Source organism: Talpa occidentalis, unplaced genomic scaffold, assembly GCF_014898055.3.
Source record: "Talpa occidentalis isolate TD23 unplaced genomic scaffold, MPIMG_talOcc4v2.1 talOcc4.10, whole genome shotgun sequence".
In the NCBI taxonomy this organism is placed as follows: domain Eukaryota; kingdom Metazoa; phylum Chordata; class Mammalia; order Eulipotyphla; family Talpidae; genus Talpa; species Talpa occidentalis.
Genome location: NW_023600993.1, coordinates 26,806,861 through 26,830,945, shown reverse-complemented (window position 1 = coordinate 26,830,945; position 24,085 = coordinate 26,806,861). Strand labels below are relative to the sequence as shown.

Below are 24,085 nucleotides of genomic sequence, written 5' to 3'. Positions count from 1 at the left end.
TTTATTTATACAAGCACTGGGTACAGTCAGAAGCACGGGAGGATGAGAGAATTCACCAGAGCCAGAGTGGGGAGCAGAACAGGCAGACTGACAAAATAACACTGCTGAGGGGAGCAGCGGGCACGGCAGAAGAAGTCTGCACGCCATGTGGGACCCTCACTGGTGGCCAGGGATTGAACCGGCGCTGCAGAGGCTGCGGGCAGCTTCACAGCCCAGCGCTCAAATGCTGCGCCACTGGGGAGGCCCTGCACATACTATCTTTTAGGTCTTGACATTATAATTTGAGAGTAGTTTAGGGGTAAAGAATTATTTAGATCTCTCTGAGCATGTACTTGTTATCCTCACCCCCCTCCAAAAAAAAGAAATACTGTGGAGCTATTATTGAATGTAGACATAAGGGTAGTTAGTGGTTAGTTAATTGGGTGATACAGAGAATTTTAGATCCAGTGTGAATTCATTTTGTTGAATTAGAAGGTATTTCAGTAGTCTTCAAACTTTGTGGTAAATTGGAAGAATTTACAGCATATACTTTATTTTCCCTTTCATAATTATGGGAAGTTGAAATTAAAAGGTCCAAATGTAAAAATAAAATCCACTGTTATAAGATGTGGATGAGGAAAAAATGGCTTGTCCTTCCATTTGCTAGAATTCCTAGTTTCAAATTGGTCTTTTCCTAAGTAGTCTTTTATATTGAGTGGTAGTGTTTACATAGAGCATGTTGTGAAGGTAATCACTGACACAGTTTTGTGTGTCGATGCATGGCGTAACTGTGCGTGCAGATAACAGTAACCAAAATATCTGACCCAGCAGATATTAAAGTGATTGTCAACAGATGGCAAAGTGTTGCTTGTGCTTTCTTGTCCTAATGTTACATTATCACTGGTGTAATGGAGTGTCAATATCGGGCGGAAGTGTTAGAGTAAATGTGTATGAAGCTAGAAATTCAAATTATTAATTTACAAGCAGACTTTAGACACATCACATAGTGCGAATGTAAACTGTTGAAAGAAAATTGATGTTGATGTTGCAGTTTAGGTAAATTAGGACTTGCCCTAAGGACTACTTTTCTAGCAGTATCTAGGATGACATAAAGGAACTTAATTGTGGCCTGGATGGGGCTATGATGTAGAAAGAGTATGCAAGTATCTTTTGAAAAAAAGAACTGGATTCATTTTCTGTCTTTGTCATTTACCGTGACTTTGGACAAAAAAAATATAACCTCTCTATGCCTCAGTTTTCTGCTCTGTGAAATAGGGGTAAGATAATACAGGGCATATAAGGGAGATATTTTATGTAAAAATGTAACAATTGCTAAGGGAGAAATTAGTGTATGTATAGCAGCGCCTGTGATATAGCTAGTGCTACACACAGACGGTAGTTGTATCACCCCTTATTTACTTATTTTCAGTTTGCTTGCAGAATAGAACTATAAGCATTTAAAATGTGGCCCAGCTATTCAGCAATCAGTAACTAAAAAGTTCCCACTCAGTGAACTGAGAGGAAAGTTACCTGTTTTATTTAAACTTCTTGGATTAGTGGGAATGCTGGCAGAAAATATTAAGTATATGAACTTCCGTGTAGTGAAAGTAGTCCAGCTGTCAGGTTCCTGCAGAAACTGCTTAATTTGGATGTGTTTTGAAGTCTGGGTTATTTTATTACCTAGAACAATTACACACTGATGACCCAAGTGTGTTCCTGTTTCTGCACTGTCCTCCTTAGCTCTGACATTTGTGAGATTCAGGCAATGACAGGGAAAATACTAATGGAAATGTTCGCTGGCTTTTCCTGAGCCTTTCCTGGCATCTTATGCACTGCACTATTTTACATTTCAAACTATATGCCCATTAGATGCTTCTATGATCACTTATGCTTTTCAGATGAGGAAACTGAGGCCTAGGTAAGTTAAGTATGTGCCAGGACTCAAAAGCCTGATTTTGAAACCCGCATTTGGCAACCTCCATGGTATTTAGTCAGTGTTTATTTTTGTCTTTACATCTGAAAAGAATATCAGAAAAACAAACTACTCTTAATTGTACTTAATTAAATTAACAAAAGATATTTAAGGATCCTTTTGGAGATATGCTATTTTTAGTGGTATTTGAGGGATGTTTAGCCATACTATTTGGAGAACAATCACCACAGCCAATATTTAATGAAAATACCTTATGTATATTGGTTATTTTTTTTCCAGAACCATTCTTTATTAAAAACATCAAGCATATTATTGAATAAACTATTTTAACTAAATTTGAAATGTGTTTTGGGGTTCACCAAATGAAATTATAGGTCAGTAAGAAAAACTTTATTTTAATATTACAGCTGTCTTCGTCTTCCTTTTTCCTGTTGTTTTCATTGACTGGAAAAGAAAGATTTGTTTTCCTGCCTGATGTGTTAAGCATGATTTGCCAAATTTATGCACAGTTAACCAGCTTCTGTTAAAACTCTCTTTAGAGATAAATAGCCAAATAACTTTGTATTTCTTCCCATATCTGATGGCTTGTTTCCAAGCTTTTAATGCTTCCTTGCCTTTATCTTTGTTTATTTGAATTAGGTTCTTCTCTGCTACCTTTCACTTGCTCTTTTTTCTATGCCATTCTTTCCCTTCCTACCCTGTCTAAAACCAGGCCCTAGAGAAACAGAAAGAATACATTGCCTGCCTTAGGAGTGAGCGAGATTCACTCCGAGAGGAGCTAGCTGACCTGAAGGAGACGGTGAAGACAGGAGAGGTATGTCAGCAGCAGCCTGGAGCTCACAACTCTCACTGCTTTGCTCTTCCTTCCTTTTGTCCTGTCATCTTTGTAGTCTGAGTGCAGACCACAGTGTTCATTCTTCAATCCAGATTTCGTAGGTTTGTCATTTCTCCTATGAAGCTATAGTCCATGTAGCTGGTTTTAACCAGTTTTACCTGTGGTAAACATATTGTTGAGTCAATTCACAGTACATACAGCTTCTGTGTGGGATGTCTTTTGTGATGGGTCTTTTTCTTCCTCACAGAAACATGGCTTAGTTATAATCCCTGATGGCACTCCCAATGGTGACGTCAATCATGAGCCTGTAGTTGGAGCCATCACTGTCGTGTCCCAGGAAGCTGCTCAGGTTTTGGAATCAGCAGGAGAAGGACCGCTAGGTAAGACGCTAGATAAATGTTGTCTTAATGCACTTCCAGCTTCATATCCCATCCCGTCTTGAAAAACAAAAACAACCCAAGGGCTGTCTGAGCTTTATCTGTATCCTTAACAGGAAGAAATCTGGGCATATTGTCTTCAGACATCCTTGAACTTGGGAAACCAGCCTCTGGGGTCATTGTAAGGCAGAAAAACAAAAACTATAAGGTCCTTGGATGGAAGCATTCTGTGTTATACACATTGCTTTTTCACTTAAATAAAAACTACCTGCGAAGGGATCATGTAGCACCTGTCCCAGGGAACCAGTGGGCTTGGTAGGAGACTTCCCAAGTATGTTTTAAGTTTTTCTTTCTGGAGCATCTGCTTTTGTGCTCTGCTACTTATGCCAGAGCTTCATAGTTCTTTTCTTTTCTTTTCTTTTTTTTTTTTTTAAAGATTTATTTTTACAAGAACTGGGGTACAGGCCAGATGCATGGGAGGGTGAGAAGATTTACCAGAGACAGAGTGGGGTTCGAACCTGCACTGCAGAGGCTGCAGCCAGCTTCACAGTGTGATGCTCAACCGCCTGCTCCACCAGGGAGGCCCAGAGCTTCGTAGTTCTTTGCTGCTACATTTTTTTTTTTTTTTTTTTTTTTTAAGATTTATTTATTTATGCATGCTAGAACTGGGGCACAGGCAGAGGTGTGGGGGGTGAGAGGATTCACCAGAGACAGAGTGGGGAACAGAACAGGCAGACTGATGAAATACACTGCTGAGGGGAGCAGCGGGTGAGTCAGAAGAGGTCTGCTGCGCCATGTGGCTAGCTCCCAGGCCGGCTGGGGATCAAACTCATGCTGCAGAGGCTGAGGATAGCTTCATAGTGCTGTGCTCTACCCCTTGCATCACCAGGGAGGCCCGCCGCCACATTTCTTAAGGCAAGAAACAAACGACCAAGAACAGAGATATAAAAGTAATGTTATTTCCACAATAGGGCTTCTGAGCCTCTTAAAGCCTAAGCCTCTTAAATTTAATCTTTGAGGATCTAATGACATTTCTCTCAGAAACCACACAGATGCCCATCCATTTCCCCCACTAAGAATCCTGCTCTAGAGGAATAAAAGCAGGCACAGATAAATACTGTATTATCAGTTTTTTAATTAAAAAATGACTTTTTTCTTTTTCATCTTGTTTTCATATATTATTGGGTTTCCTAGAAAGGTGGGATATACTGTAAGAATGGGGAAGCTAAAAAACTTTTTAAAAGATAGTAAGCATGTTTGCTAAATGTCGTGGCAGAGCACTTGGGTAGAGTGGCTGGGGCTAGCTGTGTGAGTGAAGAACTGCTTTGGAGAACTGTCTGAGTGTGCAGCTGGGGCTAGCTGTGCTTTTCTCTGCCTGTGTGGAAGGTGCTGAAGAAACCTGAACTTAACATTGGACCGTGACCCTCTTTGATACTGGGGAGGTGTCAGCTGCTGCTTTTATGCATCTACAGGCATCTCCTTGGTCTAAGGGGCCTATTTAAACAGGTACTGGCGACGCTGCAGCCCTTAACACAGGCCAGGAGTGAGCATTACTGATCCTTGCTACCAAGGTTCAAATTAGCCCTTGACTGCTCTTTCTCCCCACTAGCTCTTATGAGCCTTCCCTTCTTCCAGCACACGTTCCTCCATTTTCTTTGCTCCAGTTTCCCCTCCCAGTCCCACTCTTAACCCGTCTTCTCTCCCATATTTCATTTTCTCCTTATTTGGAGGAACACTCTTGGTATTTGAATTGTCTTTACTGTTGAAAGTCTGCAAATTTTGAAACAAGGAAATGATCTTTGTACTTCAGTTTGTCTTGAAATGGAAAATCACTGCTCTGGAGAGCAAATAGTACATTTAGCGGCTGATAAATATCAGTTGTGTGGAAATAGGAATTGAATAATTCAGTACTTTTCCTTAACACCATTAAAGTCTTCATTTATTTTGATATTCGGATCTGTACGTTGTTTATCTGATAATGTTTGCTGTTTATGAATTTGAAGACTTATTTTTAATTGCTCGTATACCACATCATTACAGATTTAGTTTGCAACTTTGTTCTTTTGTTTTAGATGTGAGGCTACGAAAACTTGCTGGAGAAAAGGAAGAGCTGCTATCACAGGTAAAGGCATTCTTCTCATTGGAAGGTAATTGTAACTGACTAAATCACTGTAAAATTTTGGCAAATTAAAATGTACACTAGAAGGAAATGTTTACTTCAAACATCAGTACTCAAGATTTGAAGTATAAAAAGACAATTCATATTTTGCCTATTCTTTTAAATAATTATGGGACATATAGTTTAAGGAGTCCAATAGTTCTACATAGCTTGCTATGAAGACAGAAATTCCCTGCCCTGCCTCCTCTGCCATTACCCCTGACCACTTTTGGTTCTTTTAGCCGATTCTTTGGTCTGTGCTTGTATCTCTCTATATGACGTGCTTATGGATTGTTCTATTTTAAGTATTCTTTTTTGACATCCCTTAATGGAAAAGAACTTAACTCTCTTTTATACTCTGTCCCTATCACACACACACATGCACTTCCCATCCTCCAAGTAAAGGAAGAGCATAATTCCAGTCTGTTTATGTTACTAGGACTCTGTAAACACTGCTCAGTGGAGTCATATATCCTTCTAGGGTTGCCTTTCATCTTCTTTACAACTTTCTATTTCCCCTGAAGTTAATATTGTGGTTTTTCTTTTCAGTTGCTTGGTTTTCTGCATATTTATCACTAATTTAGCTGCAGACCCTGCAACATTAGTGTCCTCAGATGCATTAAGTATTCTCTTAGTTCCATCTTGTTGATTCTTGGAGCAACTGACTCACCCCATTCTGATTTAATGGCTTGATCCCTTAATACAAAAACATGACTCCCCTCATTATCATATAGGGTTTCCTCTGCCTATGATTTGGGTTGAATTCCTTTTGTGAACTGTCATATGTCTGTCATCTTCTTTATTCAGTATCTTATTTTGGTAACTTTCTGAAAAAAGGGCATGTGGGCTTTTTTTCTTAAACTTGCAGGCTCTTCATTTTACCGTCTTACTTGATTAATAGTTTGACTGGGTATAGAATTCTGGGTTGTGATCATTCTCCTTCATCTTTTCGCTCTCTTTTTTCTTTTATGAAATAAACTGCTTGTCATTTGGCTTGCAGTATGGCTGTTGAAAATTTCAAAAGACTTTTTCTGATCTTTTGTATGTGACTCTTTCCCCCTCCGCTGTCTGGAAGTTTGTATCATACTCTCTTTCTCTCTAGTGTTCTGTTATATGATTTGGAGTTTTTATGGCATGGGCCCCTGTGAATACTAGGAATTTGTATCCCTTAGTTCTGGGAAAATTTCTAGAATGATTTTGTTACTGATTTTCTCCCTTCCCATATTCTGTGTTACCTCTTTATGGACTGTCTATTCAGTCATTCAGATATTGAATAGGAATTATAAAAAATGAGTTTCGTGCTCGCTTCGGCAGCACATATACTAAAATTGGAACGATACAGAGAAGATTAGCATGGCCCCTGCGCAAGGATGACACGCAAATTCGTGAAGCGTTCCATATTTTTAAGCCAAAAAGAAAAAGAAAAATACCGGATGGTCTCACTCATAGCAGGAATCTAGAAAACTTAAATAAGGGACCAGGAAAATGAATATAAGAAAGTGAAAATCAAAATCAACAAAAAACTATGAACCAGAGACACTTGTTGGGGGGTGGGGGGCGGAGGGGAAGGATTGGGGTCAGAATGGGGCGTTTGCAATTGTATGGGGGAATATAAAAATAAAATTTAATATTAAAAAAAAAAAATAAAAAAAAATAAAAAATGAGTTTCTACTATATGAAAGACACTATTCTAGGCATTTGGGATACTTAAGTGAACAGATCAGTTAACAAACAAAAATTCATTCTTTCATGGACCTTACATTGTAGTGAGGTAGACCAGACAATAAACAGTAAATGTAAGCAATCAGGGAATTACAGGATTTGTTAGAGACTTGTGTGAATGCATTGTTATGTGGTTTCTTTAGCCACATTTAGCTGCATAGGTGCATACAGGAAGTGAGTGGAGAGTCAGGTCTTATGAGGTGAATATAATAGGCAGAAGAGGTGAGTGTTTATATGGGAATGATTACAGTGATGGACCTAGATATTAAAGATGGGGGTAGGGAAGTTTGAAAGGATATCCAGAAAGTCATCAAGACACAGAGGAAAGAAGATAGGAACAGTGTATAAGAGGTGTCAGTGGGGATATCCCCCAAAGAGATGAACTAGAAAGATCAGGAATTGCAGTTAAAGAGAAGATACTTATAACTGAATTATGCTGGAATTGCAGTTATCAAATGAAGGAGGCTGGCTCTGAGTGATGCTTTCTGGATCTCTGATGATGAGAGTTAACAGGCACTTGAGGAAACACAGCTCGTTGATTTCTGGTGGAGGGGGGCATTGGGACTGATGCTGTAACTTAATGTTTCTCTCCTGTTTTCCGTCACTTTGCTCTGCTTTCTAAAAGAATTTCTTAACGTCTTACTTGCTGGATTTTTTTTTTCCTGTGGTCATTTCAAAGATGTAGATATTTTCACTTAGAGGGTATTGATAGGCTTGTTGGTTTCTTTTCTGCTGTCTGCATAGTTTATTTCCTACTGGATACTCTTTTATATGTGTTTGGTCTTCAGTGTATGAGTAGGGTACTAAAAACTCCTAGGGCAGCTCTGAGGATATGAGTGAGGCTTGTCCAAGTTTTTATAAAGACTGATGTGGCTAGATGTTTTGTTGGGAACCTTCAATGTGGTATTTTTTATTCTTTTGTCTTAGGCTAATGAGAGATTACTAAAGGGCGATATCCTCCAGTCTCTACAAGGGTACAGGCCTAGCTGTTTGCATCTGGTAACTGAGGGTGGCCTAGAGACCTCAGTGTTCAGTACATATCTGCGTATCTGTGTTCACCTGATGTCCTTGTTTCCATTTGTAGGACCCCTGTCTTCAGCTGGACCTTGTTTTTGTACCCCCAACCCAAAGTCCCTTTTAATTTTATTTTATTTGAAAAATTTTGCATACTAGTCTCCTACCCCCACTAGCTTTGTTAGGTAGAGAATAAACCACATATACTTAGAAGTGTACAAATATATATAACTGCTTTCATTTCCTAGGCCTGCTGTAGCAAAGAACCACAGGCTGGGTGACTTCGAGAAACAGAAATGTAGTGTGTCATCGCTCTGGAGGGTAGAAGTTGAGATCCACGTGTCAGCAGTGTTGGTTCCTTCCGAGGCCTATGCAGGGAAATCTATGCTTCTGTACTTCCATGCTCCTCTTCTAGCTTCTGGGCGTTTGCTGGCAATCTTTGCTGTTCCTTGACTTGTATATAGTACTCTCTGTGTGTTCACATCATCTTGCCTCTGGATGTATCTGTCTCTTCATCTGGCATTCCTTTTTTAGGGGCATCAGTCATATTAGATTAAGGGCCCATCCTGTTTATCTGACCTCATCTCAGTTTAACTAATCACATCTGCAAAGATTGTGTCCAAAGAAGGTCATATTTGGGGGAGGACACAATTCAGTCCATAGCAACACCTGTGAAATTATCACCACAATCAAGATGGGGAAAATATCCATAATTCCCCAAATTTATAAACTTTCCTTCTTGCACCTCCTTCCTTCCAGGCAACTACTGATCTGCTTTCTGTCACTATAAATGAGTTTGCACTTTCTGGACTTTTATGTATTCTTGTTTTTTCTGATATCTTTCATGCTGCTATTTTGAGATCAACCGTGTTGTTGTATGTTTCAGTAGTATCTTCCCCCTTTTTGCTGAGTAGTTATTCCATTGCATAGATGAAGCACAGTTTCTTTATCTCTCCCATTAACGGACATTTGGATTGTTTTCAGTTTGGAGCTATTCTGAATTAGATGTTATGAACATCCTTTATTTTGGGTAAATTAATAAGATTAACTTGCCAAACTTAAAGGTATATTTCCATTTGCAGAATGGTTTCTAAATAAGAATATTTAACTTAACTCTAAAACTAAACAAAAAACATATAAATGTTTATGGAATTGTCCTTTTTTTTTTTAAAAAAAGCAGGTTTTTCTGTATCTTTTGTTTGTTTGTTTGTTTTTGGTTAAAGATTTATTTATTTGTACAAGAACCGAGGTACAGGTCAGAGGTGCGGGAGAGTGAGAGGTTTCACCAGAGACAGAGCAGCAAACAGAACAGGCAGACATTGCTGAGGGGAACAGACATTGCTGAGGGGAACAGCAGGCAAGACAGGAGAGGTCTGCTGCGCCATGTGGGATTCTCGCCGACCAGCCGGAATCGAACCCATGCTGCGGAGGCTGCGGACAGCTTCACAGTGTGGCGCGCAACCGCCTGCGCCACCAGGGAGGCCCTGGAATTTTCCATTTTTAATAAAAGCAGCAAAAATACTGAAAAGATAGGCTTTCCTAAAAACTTACACAAAGGAAAAGACAGAAATATTTTCATTGGGACATCTTGTCTTGGAATTTTCTCCTTTTGATTTTGTTCACCGCTTATCTCCAGCACCTTGAGGAGAGTGTCCTCCATAGCAGACACTCGATTAGTTTTTGGTTTTAGATTTTTGGAAATTTTATGTATTATACTTAACATTTTATTTGCTTTCATTATAAGGATCTTTTCAAGTACATAAATTAAAAATTTATTACCTAAAACTCTCTTTAGTTAAATACATCTTAATGATTCAGTTAGTTTGTATTCTTTAGCCCAAATAGGGTATAGCTGCTTAATGACTGACTTTGATAAAATATTAGCCATGCCTACACTTCCCTGCTTTTGTTCCTCATAGCTGTCAAGTCATACATTAATGGGTTTTTGTAGCTGTTTTTATGTTCTGTTGTAGAGCTGACACCAATTATGAAGATACCTGGACCTTACATTATAAGGTTGTTACATCTGAACAAGATTCATTTTATATCTTGTCACACAGTATTCTTCCAGACAGGTGCATATGCATATGTCTGGACTCATCGTTGACATTACCACATCAGCCCTACTATGGGGAAGTCATTGTCAGCTGCACGTCAGCATTTAAGGAAATAGTTTTTGAATGAATGGTCTGTGACTGATGAAGATCGGCCCTATCCTTTGGTGTGATTGTTGGGCCAAGCATCTGCTCTATTTGAGAGACTTGGTCTTGCTGATGAGCCTTTATTTCTACTTCAGGTCAGAAAACTGAAGCTGCAGTTAGAGGAAGAACGGCAGAAGGGCTCCAGGAGTGATGGCACAGTGGGGGACCTGGCAGGGCTGCAGAACGGCTCAGACTTGCAGTTCATCGAAATGCAGAGTAGGTGCTGGGGACAGGCCAGTTTCAATCTGTATGTGGCTCCATTCTAGGAATTTATTTGGCTAACTGCAGGGATCTAGTTAACTCATACACTAATGTTGATTAAGTTCAGTATTTCCCAGTATTCTTGTTAATCCAAACTGATCTTTATTAGATGATATTTAAAATAAGGCCACAAAGGAAGCCTATTCAGTTTACTTAAATTATTCTAATTTCTCACCCTTTCTACTTTTGACTCGATGGTATTTTAAAATCCTACTATATTCATGGTTGTAGGAAAATTTCCCATAGTAGAGAAATATCAGCTGCCATTTGTGTATAGATGTTAAGAATTTACAGACAGGAGAAACTTTTTCAATTTGAATAATGGCTTTTCTGATAACTTATTTAAAAATATTGTTATTCTGTGACCTTTTCACCTAAATATTAAACTAGACTAAATAGAAATAACTTCTTAGATTAAAACTTTATATTAACTTATTAATACTTTGAGGTTAGCATCACTTCCTCTATTGGATGTAAGGTAGGACCCTTGTGACACTACCTGGTACATGTTTTGTTCTAGAAATACTGTTATGGCATAGAGGGTAGATGAAGACGGGCATGAGGAAGCGGGCTGACTACTCAGGAGGCTATGATGGTGAGCTGAAGCAGTAGAGTGGCTGCAAGTCTTAGAGGGCAAGTGATAGATTTCAAAGAGATTGGCCTGAAGGAGCAAATTCAAAAGGAATCATAGGGAGTGGAAATGGACATGCCTTTTTGTGTTAATACTTCCTAGAGCAGGCAGGTGTTAAAGAGCTGGCTCTGTAGAAGGTAGGAAAATGTTCTTAGGGTGAAACTGTAGAGTAAGATGAGCTGAGCCAGGCTGGGGGCAAAGGCAAAAGCAGGCAGCTCCCCACCCCAGAAGGCCAGGAAAGGAACCCTAGTGACTTTTGGCTCTGGCCAGTGATCTGGCTGCTAAGCATGGTGTTTTGAAATGGTATTTCAAAACATGCTGAAATGGCTGAGATCAGGGACTTACACTTTTGAAAACAGGAAGGAATGAGTGATTTGGAGAGTGAGAAGGAAGCATCACATTTTGTTAATAAATTACTGGGCTTAAGAATTAATGCATGATTCTGAAGTTTCGGTTTTAGAGCCCAGGAATAGGAATTTTTTTGTCACTACCATAGGTGACTTTTGAGAAGACAATTTTACAACCCTATTATTTTAGGGTGATAGTACCTATCCAAGTAAAAAACCTCTTGTATTGAAGATGATATAGATAAATGTAACCTTAGTTATGTAGAAATATAGAAAAGTTATTAAATTAGGTAGGTTAAATTTATCTCCTATAAGCCTTATGATTCCTACTCTATAATTTCAGGATGACTTTTGTTAAATTTGGATTGGTGAGGAAATTTTTGCTCCTGTCATTTCCAAACTTCTCATTTTTAATAATTTGCTTCTTAGGTCAGATTTACATCTAATGATTTATAGTTCTACCTGTAACACATTATCACAAGTATTATTGAAAAACATTTATTTCAGCAAATATTAAGCATATAATATATGGAGAGTATTTTGCTATAGCAGGAGAGTTTCAAGATAGATTCAAGAAGGAAGGTGAAGACAGGGCCTCTCTTACATACATAAGATTATGAAAAATGTCACTAAACAGTACAAATAAAATGCAACAAAGGAAGGGCTAGTTACAGTTAACTAGTTCTAAAAGAAGTGAAAATTGATGGTGACCTTTTAAGTTGGTTAGGACTTGAACCAGAGGTAGGGGACAAGAAGCACTTAAGTATGGGTGAACAGAAGGAAACCTGAGAGCTGAGAAGGTTTGGAGTGCTGGGGGTCAGGGAACCAGAGGGCATAGTCCGAGCACACAAGCTCCTGGGCCCTAGGGCTACGGGTATAGTTGGTGGGGCTCCCTGCTGCACTGACAGGGCTCCTTGCTCAAAACTCTTGTCCACACAAATCTTGGGGTGAAGAGTAAGTTCTTCTAACTCCTGACTGAAGGGATGCTGTTGCAACACATGTGCTAGAGCATACTTACTCCAGAACCGGGCTGCCATTGAGGCCATGGTTGCTGTGTGTGCATTTGGTGTGAGATAGCATAGCCCTTTCCTGTGCTGCAGGAGATGGGTCACCTTCACTTCTGAGAAGTGATTCATTATTCTCTTCTGTTCTAGGAGATGCCAATAGACAAATTAGTGAATATAAGTTTAAGCTTTCAAAAGCAGAACAGGATATAACCACCTTGGAGCAAAGTGTAAGTAATTCTTCTTTATGGTACCAAGTTACTTAAAGTCCCTTAAAACACATCTGCTCACTCCAACTAAGTGGCAAAGCCCATGAACACACAGGCCTTGTGGCACTGGCTTGGCGGTTGAGTTGCTATAAAAGGTCTATATTAAAGGGAAAAAGCCAGCAAAGAACGCCTGGCAGAGCAGTTCAGCTTTCTGTTTTCTGTAAAAATGTGGAAAATCATAGCTATAATCCTGTCTTTTATAGATATTTCAAGTGAACTCAAGATCACAGTTTGTAAAAATATCAGTTACACATTTCAAAGTCTAAAACTTTCCCATTCGGTTAGTCTCTTCCTGAGATGTTACTTTGGCACTTAAACACTCTGGTCATCGTAAAACTTAACATGGGAAATTGGCCCGCTGTTGACTTTACAGCTGTAATCCCCTCTGGGGACAATTCTTGATTTATAAATAGCAGGACCTATGACTCACCCTGAGGAGACTTGTGTTAGATTACTTGGAATTTGTCATGACATTGTACTTCCATCTTGGCTACAAAAAATTGGTGGCTCCCAGTGCCCCAAACCAGAGGCCTGTGTTCTCAAATTTACAGAATAGCCGGCTAGAGGGACAGGTGCTGAGATATAAAACTGCTGCTGAGAATGCTGAGAAAGTTGAAGATGAACTGAAAGCAGAGAAAAGGAAGCTACAACGAGAGGTATGTTTAATATGTTCCTTGAATATATTCCTCAAAAGAAAAAAATCCTTGGAAATAAATAATTTGCTGCATAGGAATTTAATCCTGGGTTCAATAAGTAGAGTTACTTATTCTTCTGTGTTGGTTTTTGACCTGCACAGTGACTGCCATTTACTTTGATGTTTTGGCTAGTTAATTTAAAAAAAAAAAAAGGCTAGTTTTACTTTTTGTTTTTATATCAGGTCTGTTTCTCCAACTTCTGTATATCCTGTCTGTGATTAACCTCAGCAGCACTGTTTAACCCCTCTAACTGCCTGAAAAGCAGCTAGGCTGCTGGATTCTGTTTCAGGCCATTGCAATTAGCAGGCCTTCCACTTCACAGAAAGTTCAAATGAAGTAGCATTGGGCTTTGTTTCTGAGCATGAGAAGTGACTGAGGTCTTCTTGTCTCCAGTTACGAACAGCACTGGACAAGATCGAAGAGATGGAAATGACCAACAGCCACTTGGCCAAGCGATTGGAGAAGATGAAGGCCAACAGGACAGCACTTCTGGCCCAGCAGTAGGGAGGCCATCCTTCTGCCTCTTCTGCCTGGGTGCTGCTCCAGGGCCCCGCCCAGAGGGACTGACATTTTGTCCATTGACACGAACCCCTTTCAGTACTGTTTGAGCTTTGTCATTAAAGTAGTCACCTTTGTATTTTCTAATTTATGAGAGAATGAAACAGGTTTGAATCTTCTTCAATGAACACTATGGATTTTGTTTGTAGTTTGATTCTAGGACCAGAGCTGGTCCATGCTGTTTTTATTTTGTCCATAATTTTAGAATCAAGCTTACTCAACATTTTCTCCCAGCTGCCTGTGCCTGGGCATTCGGAAGCTTCGGCACAGGTTCTGGAGAACAGTGATTCTGTGAGTGTTCACTGAGATACTTGCTGGAGACCTCAGAAAACACAAGTGCCTTCTCCACAGGGAAGTTCAAACTTCAGTGATGTCCAGTGGTCAAAAGACATTTACCCGTGATATCAGATAGCATTTATATTTTAGTGAAGAAACAAGTTCACAGAAGGGGAATATATATTTCACTCAAATTTATATCTTTGGGGGGAAAAGCCTTTTTTTGTAAAATATTTAAATTTATATAAGAAAACATTAGAAAAAGGTAATGGGAGTGTATATAAAACTTGCTTTATTGCATGGGGCAGGGAAGTCCAAGGTCTAATACTCTTAAAGTAAGAGTAGGGTCCTTAGTCTTCAACATCAACTGTGCTGTATCTTGTAAAGTATTTCATCTGCTGCTTATTTGTGGAATGAAACCTCAGACAAGCCCAGTGGGGAAGGGAGGGGCTGGGCAGGCAGGTGGGAAGTCTGCCTGAAGAGTCTATTAAACACACCCTTTTGCTGAGCACAACTGGCTGCTGACACATTCATTTTGTAAGAGGAGACTTAAAATAAATCCTGGCAATCGTGCCCCTTCTATCTTGCCCCTCCTCTTTTCCCTCAAGAAAAAAATAATCTGGAATAAGAACTTTTTCTATTAGAAAGTTTAGTCTCTTCTTTAAAGGTACCCAGGTCAATTTTTATTGAGTATAGTCACTTTGCAGAATTTGTGGTTCTTTGTTCTCAGAATTAAGGTGTTTTTACTGTTGTTGTATCGTCAGTGTGTTTACACAGAAAAAATACTGGCAAAAGTCTAATGAATTAAGGCCATATAGTAAAATTAGACTTGAAACTAGATAATAAAAGTTAACTCAAATGTGAATAAAATCTTTAATATTTATTCCCTTTAGAGTAATTAGACCTTTGTTTTTAAAATATGGACCCCAATTGCCTGAATTGAGATGATTTCCTAAAAAATTTTTCCCTAGAAGTAACAGCAGTTGTGTGGGGTTGGGGAGGGAGCTGTTCTGAAGTGCAGATGCATCCTAGAATCCCACATCTGAACACAGGGTGGCCAGCTCAGGGGGCCTCAGAAACCCCTCTTCCTCTCTCCACTCTTGGTCACTTAGCCTGTGCTCCTCCTGGACATGTGGAATCTCACTCTGAGATGCCCTGGTCTACTTTTTAGAACCTAATTTTTGCCTCTCTTGAGGTACATGTCAAATATGTCTTCCATCCTGCTGTCCTGTCTTTTTCAAGTAGAATGGTTCTACCTCTTTTCAGTAGTTTTCTATTCTTGTCCACAGGCTTTTCTTCAGAGTATTATAATCTAGATTTTACCTCAAAACTACAAGCATTCTTCCTGTGCTGACTGCACATGTGTTTTTGCAGGGTAATACCAAGGTAGCTCATTTTAATGGCATAGTTTACATACTTTTACATCATCCTTCAAACAGGAATACATAGAGCTTTCTTTATCTTAAGCAGATAGTATTCATACTCACAGCCATTAACAAAGTGTGCCACTTATAGACTGGATAAAGGACTGTTCCTTTTCTCAAGTTTTTTCCATTAGTTATTGAAGGTACTATTAGGCTGTCTCCATAGTCAGTGTCATCAGAGTCTCTTACATGTTCAGGATCTCTTTTAAGAGGCACTTGAACCAACATAACATGTACTACCTGGTATTAGAAATTTATCACAATAAAGAATCAAATCAGAGCTTGATCTATTAAATCTTCAAGGAAGGCCTTTTTAGAATTATTAGATGTCCAGATGGCTTTCAAACTACTTTTGGGGTTCTTCAGCACCATCACATATTTACTATGTAAAAATTGATTAAGAAGTAGACTTTAAATGTAGTGAAATTTAAGAAGAAATCACATTAGGGCACATCTGACAATTTATTCATATCAATCCCCCATGCACAAAGAAGAGTTAACTAATTAGAAGGCAAATATAAGTGTTTAAAACCAACATTAGGATGTAAAGGAAAACAAAAAACACCCGAGTCCACAGGAGACCATACTTAACACCTCTCAAAAACTTTGTATAGGTCAGGCAGGTTAGCAAGCTGCAGGATATTTCCATCTTCTGTGAAATGATTAGGAGGCAAAAGGTGTGAGCGGAGGGCTTTATAGACAACATGTTCCACAGTCCACTTCCAGGGCTTTGGAGTGGAGCCAGGCATTTCACTCTGGAAAAGATGTGGTAAATGTCATAAGCCTCTCCCTTTGTGCCCAATATCCACTGGGTTTCTGGCTGATGTGCACTGGGCTTGAAAAGTACATTGTGGGCTATGCTTTCTAACACTTATGAAATAGCCATGGTTTCTACTGAATGCTTAGCACTTTCCTACCTCATAAAGTTGAAAAATTGAAATTGGAAGTTCAGCCATCCCAAGTCGGGACCATCTGTACTCTGAGCAGTTTGGTAAGTGTGCTATCTTCCTGCTCCACTGGAATTAAGTGTTTCCTAGGGACTTTGGCCAATAGGAGCCAAATGTCTGTTCCACCTCCTCCAGCGTCTGAGGAACCCTTGACAAGGCGAGCTGTCCCTTATTTTCCTCATCTATAAAACTGGGGCATATCACTCTCCCTCAGTGGATGACTGTAAGCAGTCACTGAGATGGTTAGAAATGGCTACTGGTTGATTATTACACTATTTCAATTGCCATCCCCACCCAAAATAGTTGATGAAAATCACTGTCATTTGCTTGGGAAAGGTGACATGGAACCCAGGCCCTTTCTGTGTCAAGCTGACCTTCCAGAAGAGGAGCTGGGACTCTGACCTCAGAACAGCTTTGTTTTCCTAGCAAAGCAGTGATCAGCTGTATGGAGTAAGCAAAAGCTAAGAGAGATGGAGGAGACTAGCCCAGAGTCTGAAGACTGGCTCCACACTTAAGGGGCAACAATGAGAGGGTGAGATGCACTAGCCCTGGACAATCTCACTCAACCGCCCATCCTTCACTGGGATGGCTTATGTTTTTACATATCATAGTAAGAGCACCCTGGAGGTAGCTTCCAGACCAGCAGAAGGAAATAAATGTAATGAATAATAAAATGTAATGTATAACAGTCAAATGTAATTGACTGTTGTGTTTAAGCCTTATGTGCAGTGTAGCTCTAGGAACTGAGGGATGACATGTTTCATTTCTTAAACACTGTATTGCGTGTGGGCCCATTCCAATTCTGGGGTGCCAGCATGTGTACCACAGTACCTGCTGGCTTGTGAGGGTCGACTCTTCAGATATATACTGCTTCCGAATGGAGTAAAACATAGCACATTCTTTACTGAGGCTTTCAAAACATTCCTTTTCTTCATCCCAATTCACCTGATCCAAAGAAAGAATTTGGATAAATTAACATAAAATAAGTGATTTAAGCAGATTTCATTTCTAAATGGAAATCATAGATGACTTAAATTTGCTGAATATTGCTGAGGAGTATGTGGGGGAGAGAGGGTGGCTTCAGCTATTTTAACTTTTTCATCTTTCTCATTCCAGATGAAGGCCATCTCCCTCCCAACATACGCTTATCAAAAGGCTAGTGTGGGCATGCTCACTTACCTCCGTGGCTAGTCGAAGAATGAAGATAGGTAAACCCTCCAAAGGAGGCACATAGTTGTCAATCAGAAGGGGTAAACCAATCAGGTTCCCTTCCTGCTTGGGGAAGAAAAGGCAGGACAAGGGGACAAGAAATAATGTGGTTATAGTTAAAACAAATTTCATCTCCCAGTGCTTCCTTCACATCTGGGGGTAGTGCCTGGCTGGGTTGGGCCCTGGGGACAGGAACACTAAGGACTTAAAGACTTGTTTGTCCTGAGCAGAACAACCTTTTCTTTGGATCTGCTCACCAGCCAAAGCACACACCAAGATGGAAAGCCCCAAAGGTCAAGAGGTAAGAAGCAGCAATAAGGAGAGTGTCATAATCCCATTCAGCGTGGCCTACAGGGACTATGGACTCAATTCTCCCTTGTGTCTGGGTCCACCCCCCCGGGGTGGGCCTGAACAGGTTGTATGACCTAGCAGTGCAAAAGGGAGGGAACACATTTCCTCTGTGTCACATGCTGCTTCTGAGTGGGGGACAGAATCTTGCTCTTAGAACAACTATGGAATCTGCTCATATTTGAAGAGAACAGAGGCATAAAAATGGCTGTCACATACCCCATCGATTTCTAAAGAGAAGTAGTCTGCAAGCATCTCAGCCTTTTTCTTCAGAAACTCAACAATGTATTCAGCAAGTCCTTCTTTGGGACCATCTTCCTCTGTCCAGCCACTCTCAGGACTATCTAAGGCGAGCATGGCAAGGTCAAAGAGTGGTGCAGGCTCCTAGGAATGAGCAAGAACATTAAAGGACAAGTGTTAACAGGGCGTGCAAATGAGGCCTGAATTCTTACAAAACATGATCATGACAGCAGGCGAGAAACACAAATCTTAATACTCCCTGTCTCCCCCTAGAAGGACAGACACCTGCCACTCCACAACAAAACCTCATCCTCATTTGCACCAATGGCTGTTTCAACAAAGAAGATGTGACAGAGCCTGACGAACAGGTGGGAAGGGTGAGGCCACATGTAGGCGCTTGTTTTCTCTGTAGCTTTAAAGGAGCCCACTTACATTTTTTTTTTTCAATTTCTATTTTAATTTCGGGGTCACATTTTTGCTCTTCATATGTGCATGTGTTCCACTTGCGTGCCACCTGTGCCAGTACCCACCCTGCCCCCTTCCCCCACTCTTTCTGGTAACCATTATATTCTTTCACTGAGGTCAAGGTTTATTCCTGCTGTTTTTTTGTTATTTATATTCCACAGATGAGTGAAACCATCCAGTATCTATATTTCACTTTCTGACTAACTTAACATAATTACCTCGATTATATTTCTAAAAAATCAGTAAGCAGATCTTTTCTTTTTACTGCCTCATCGATAACTAAAGAAAGGGAGAGGGAGAACAGGTTAAATTGAATTCTATTTCAAGTAAATCATCTGATGAGAAGGAAATCCTTTTGTTAAAACTAAGATACCTAATTTTCCATTTCTCTCTTTCTGATGTTAATGTTGCCATTCATCTTATTTTTTCACATGTTGTATACCACTATTATTTTTTCATAATAGGAGTCAATTAGTCAAAAAGACCTAATAATTCTAAGTTATGCACTCAATAACAGAACTTTAAAATATAAGAGGGATAAAACAATTGCTAAGAGAAATTAATTATTTTTTATTTATTTATTTTTTTTTATTAGGCTGCAGGCAGCTTCGCAGCCCATAAATTAATTATTTTTTAAATGTTTCAGTATCCCTTTCTCACTAATTGATAGAATCAGTAGACAGAAAATTAGGATGCAGAAATCTGACCATAATATACTTGCCATTTATAGAACATTCTATTCAATAAGACCAGACTATACATTCTTTTCAATAGCATATGGAACATTTACCATCATAGACTTTGTTGTGCATCACAAAACAAGTCTCAGTAAGTGTAAAACAATTTTAAGTATGTTCTTTGACCAAAATGGAATTAAACTAGAAATCAGCAGATCTCTGAAAAATTTCCAAGTGATTGTAAAGTAGATAACATACTTACAAATAACCTGTGAGTCAAAGAAGAAATCAAAAAAACAAAGTATTTGAACTGAATGAAAATAGGAAAAAACCTAAGAAAAAAAATTTTTTTTAAAAGATTTTTTATTTTTATTTATTTATACAAGCACTGGGTACAGTCAGAAGCGAGGGAGGGTGAGAGAATTCACCAGAGCCAGAGCGGGGAGCAGAACAGGCAGACTGACAAGCACACTGCTGAGGGGAGCAGCAGGCGGCAGAAAAGGTCTGCGCGCGATGTGGGACCCTCCTCTGGAGGCCGGGGAGCAGCCGGGGATCAGCCGGGGATCGAACTGGCTCTGCAGAGGCTGCAGGCAGCTTTGCAACCCAGCGCTCAACCGCTGCGCCACCGGGGAGGCCCAAAACCTAAGAAAATTTGTGGGAACTTGCTAAAGCAACCCTCAGGGGAAATTTATAGCACTTAACATCTATATTAGAAAAGAAGACCTTAAATCAATACCTTGGCTTCTGCCATAGAAATATTAAACAGAAAAGAAAATTAAACCTAAAATAAATAGAAGGAAATATAAAGCAGTTATCAGTGAATAGAAAACAGAAAAATCAATGAAACCAAAAGATAATTCTTCGAGATTAATAAAATTAATAAACTTTTAGCCAGACTGATCAAGTTCAAGAGAGATGACGTAAGTTGTGAATATTAGGAATGAGAGCATTACATAATTACAGATCTACAGACATTAAAGGAATAAAAAGTATTAGAAACAACTTTATGGCAACAAATTCAAAAACCTAAATAGATACCATTCTTTTTTTTTTTTAAGTATATATATATTTTTTAGAGACATGTTTTATTTATTTATTTGTTTGTTTGTTTATACATGCACTGGGTACAGTCAGAAGCGCGGGAGGGTGAAAGAATTCACCAGAGCCAGAGTGGGGAGCAGAGCAGGCAGAAGGACCGAAGTACACTGCTGAGGGGAGCAGCGGGCGGCAGGAGAGGTCTGCGCGCCATGTGGGACCCTCCTCTGGTGGCCGGGGAGCAGCTGGGGATGGAACTGGCGCCGCAGAGGCCGCAGGCAGCATCGCAACCCAGCGCTCAACCGCTGCGCCACCTGGGAGGCCCTAGATACCATTCTTGAATGAAACAAAATAACAAAGCTCACTCAAGAAGAAAAATGTAGTTCTTTATCTATGAAAAACATAAAGCTAGGAACAGTTCTTTATCAAAAGAACTGAACTTGTAGTTAACCTTCCCCTGAGGAAATCTCTAGCCCAGATGGCTTCAATCGTGAACTCCACCAAATATTTAAGGAATGAATACCAACTCTACACAAGCTCTTCTAAAGATGGAAAATAAGGGCAACTCATTTTATAAGGCCAGCATTACACTGATGCCTAAGCCACTAAAAGAAAATTATAAGCCACTATCATTCATGAGCACAGAGGTAAGAATTGTAAGCAAACCTTCAACCAACTAATTCTATTAATACAGAAAAAGGACAATACATCATATAAGCAGGTTTATCCCAGCAATACAAGTGTTTTAACATAAAAATCAACGTAATTCACTATATTAACAAATGAAAACAAAAGCCATATAATTATCTTAGATGCAGAAAAAGCATTTGGAAAAAATCAACATCCATTTCTGAATAAAAACTCTAAGCAAACAAGGAAAAGAAGGAAAGTCTACAAAAAACCTACCTATAGCAGAAAGCACCCTTGGTATGAAAAACAATGCTTTCCCCCTAAGATCAGGATCAAAAGGATTTATAGTCTCACCACATTGTACTAATGTTCCAGCCAGTGCAATCAGGCAAGAGAAAAAAATAAAAGGCATCCAGCTTGGACAGGCACAGATAAAACTGACTTCACATATGCCATGATTATCCATGTAGAAAACCTGAAGAAATCTCAAAAAAAGCTACTAGAACTTAAAAGTCAGTTTAGCAAGGTTGCAAGATAGAAGATCAATGTATAAAAACACCTGTAGTTCTATATTCTAGCAACTATCGGAAATATTTTCAAAGTGCCATTTGCAGTTATCAACAAAAAGTATGAAATATTAAGGAATAAGATCATCTCCCCTCACCCCCGGCCCAATGATCTATAGGTTCAACACAGTCCCAATAAAAATCCTAGAAGACTTTTGTAGGGCATGTCGAATGTAAAAAACTAGCAAGTGACATAGATAAGTAGTAAAACTTCAACTCATTTTAAATTCAGCAATGACAAGGTACTAAAAGTGTACTAAAATTGTGAGCTTGGATTGTTTTTGGGTCATGAGACTTGAAAGAATGTTTATTTTCTTTTCAAATTTTTTTTCCTTTGCAAATTTTATTAAGTAGAAATATATTAACTTCTATGGTAATAATAGTACTAACAGATACTTATTGAAGTTAGCTACCAAATAACTTAACGCTTTGTGTAAAGCTATTGTAATTGAAGACACCTCCATATGTAAATCATGCAGGACAGAAACTACCCTAAGCATATTTAGAGTAATTTAATAAACTACAAATAAGATGTTAGAATAGAGCTGTTATTTTCAAAAAAGTCCAGTCATTGAAGTTTCAGAAATGAGAAGCAGAAAATAAACTTACCGATAACTTCAGAACACCAAAATTTGCAAAATCATAAATGAGTATCTGGTAGAACAGCTCTTCACTGAAAATAAAAATGAAGTGACTTTAAGGGAAAACTGAATCCATGCTTGAGAGTCAAAGAGTAGGGACAAAACAGGAGAAATCACCCCTGAAGCATGGATGGGACAAAGCCATGTTTCTGCCTGGTGGAGGGACCTGGTTCACAGTCTAACAAGACCTCCCCTTCCTCGGCAGAGCTGAGTCCCTGTGCTCCAGCTTGGGCTGTGGCTGGTTTAGCATGAAGGCTTCGTCTAGCTTGCTGTGGTCCATGCTCTGTCCCCACCCCTCCTGTGCTGTACGAGGGTTTTGACACCTGTAGTAAGATTTAGGGGGTTTTGTTTACCTTTTCCCCCATTTATAAAGAATCCTTTGAAATTACTTTTTATAATTCACTATTAAAAATGATACAGAATGTATGAGGAGGGCACGGAGACTTTCTAAATAATCAGAAGAAATAATCAGGCACACACCAACATGGTTAGGATGATGCACTGGTCGACAACATTCCAAAAGCAGTTCTGAAGCATACAATCTATCGAACAATTTACAAAAACAGATTATTGAAATAAATGGTACTTTATAGTTCTTACAGCCATCTGCACCATATAGATGTTGTCTGAAGACTCATTATCAAGTTAGACAAAGCATTGGCTATACCTGCTGTGGGGAAACTGCGGTACCCAGTGACTACCTGACTTGTCCCAGGTTGGTGTTAGTAAAGCGGGGAAAGACGGCTGCATCCAGACATTGCACTCTGAATCTAGTTGGCTCAGTACATTTCTTACCTTCTCACTGGGAAACCATTTATTAATAGTTGAAATTCTGGGAGCTGGCCTGGATCTTTATCTTTGAAATGAAAGAACCTGAACACAACTGTGTTTTGGAGCCTTGGAAATCATGCACTTAGATATGTTGAAAAGAAAAAAAACAAGGGTAGTAGAATTCCCAGCAGATTAATAAGGGACGGATCACAGAACAAGCCCAAGGACTCTCAGAGCAAAGACAAAGAACCTTGCACAGAACTGCAGCGAAAGGGTCTCCAAGCCTAGCAGGAATGGGTTCTGAAATTTCAAGGAGGTTAAGAGTGCCAACGCCAAGCTTATGAGCTGGGGCAGGTGCTGGGTTAGAGGAGTCAAAGAAGCTTTTATCTTGTGTGCCAACTCCAAGCAATGGATAGTGGCTGCCCTCCTGCAGAGGGTCTCATGGGAAAAGGGTCTTATGGGAAAAATGACTCCAGTATGCAAGTTAGCAGCACCCTCCCAAGGAAGCAGTATACTGATTCAAGGACATTTAATATAGGTTCTAGACTTCATAGGAGCTCATCCACAAAGTCCCTAGATACAAACAACAGAAATGTCAATGGCTATGCACTCAGCAAATGGCAGTGCTGGCGTCACCCTTCCTGTGCTCATCAAACTCACTGACTCATTCAGTGGCTGGAGTAAGCCCTGTCATATTTCCAAGCTGGAGGGAAGGGAGGTGTCGGGTCTTTTTTCTCTTGCCTCCACCACAGTACACTCTTGCACACAGCAGATGCTAGCATTCTAAGCACTAAGCCCTTAACACCTGGTTCACAGCAGTCAATATTTATCGAGCACCAAACATTAGGTTTCTTAAGTCATTTCTACTGTTC

General features: G+C 39.6%; 2 protein-coding genes and 1 non-coding gene across 19 annotated transcripts in view; 2 read left to right on the top strand and 1 right to left on the bottom strand.

Moving 5' to 3' along the window:
• LRRFIP2 (LRR binding FLII interacting protein 2) overlaps positions 1 to 15,150 on the top strand; it is a 96,458-nt gene extending 81,308 nt beyond the window's left edge. For 7 of the 11 annotated variants that reach the window (XM_054693083.1, XM_037526286.2, XM_037526294.2 and 4 more), the window contains 7 exons: positions 2,625 to 2,726; positions 2,995 to 3,127; positions 5,197 to 5,246; positions 10,315 to 10,435; positions 12,613 to 12,692; positions 13,283 to 13,387; positions 13,820 to 15,150. In XM_054693083.1, coding sequence (XP_054549058.1) covers positions 2,625 to 2,726; positions 2,995 to 3,127; positions 5,197 to 5,246; positions 10,315 to 10,435; positions 12,613 to 12,692; positions 13,283 to 13,387; positions 13,820 to 13,930 — 702 coding nt within the window. In that variant the 3' untranslated portion in view covers positions 13,931 to 15,150. The remainder of the gene's footprint in view (positions 1 to 2,624; positions 2,727 to 2,994; positions 3,128 to 5,196; positions 5,247 to 10,314; positions 10,436 to 12,612; positions 12,693 to 13,282; positions 13,388 to 13,819) is intronic. The other 4 variants (XM_054693088.1, XM_037526334.2, XM_037526344.2 and 1 more) reach the window with 2 other exon arrangements.
• LOC119237795 (U6 spliceosomal RNA) lies at positions 6,581 to 6,687 on the top strand. The gene has a single exon (XR_005123430.1). It is a non-coding gene; the product is annotated as a U6 spliceosomal RNA (small nuclear RNA).
• MLH1 (mutL homolog 1) overlaps positions 14,919 to 24,085 on the bottom strand; it is a 69,080-nt gene continuing 59,913 nt past the window's right edge. For all 7 annotated transcript variants that reach the window (XM_054693080.1, XM_037526242.2, XM_037526236.2 and 4 more), the window contains exons 15-19: positions 22,411 to 22,474; positions 18,408 to 18,572; positions 17,811 to 17,903; positions 17,463 to 17,576; positions 14,919 to 16,439 (exon numbers count right to left, since the gene is read on the bottom strand). In XM_054693080.1, coding sequence (XP_054549055.1) covers positions 16,272 to 16,439; positions 17,463 to 17,576; positions 17,811 to 17,903; positions 18,408 to 18,572; positions 22,411 to 22,474 — 604 coding nt within the window. In that variant the 3' untranslated portion in view covers positions 14,919 to 16,271. The remainder of the gene's footprint in view (positions 16,440 to 17,462; positions 17,577 to 17,810; positions 17,904 to 18,407; positions 18,573 to 22,410; positions 22,475 to 24,085) is intronic.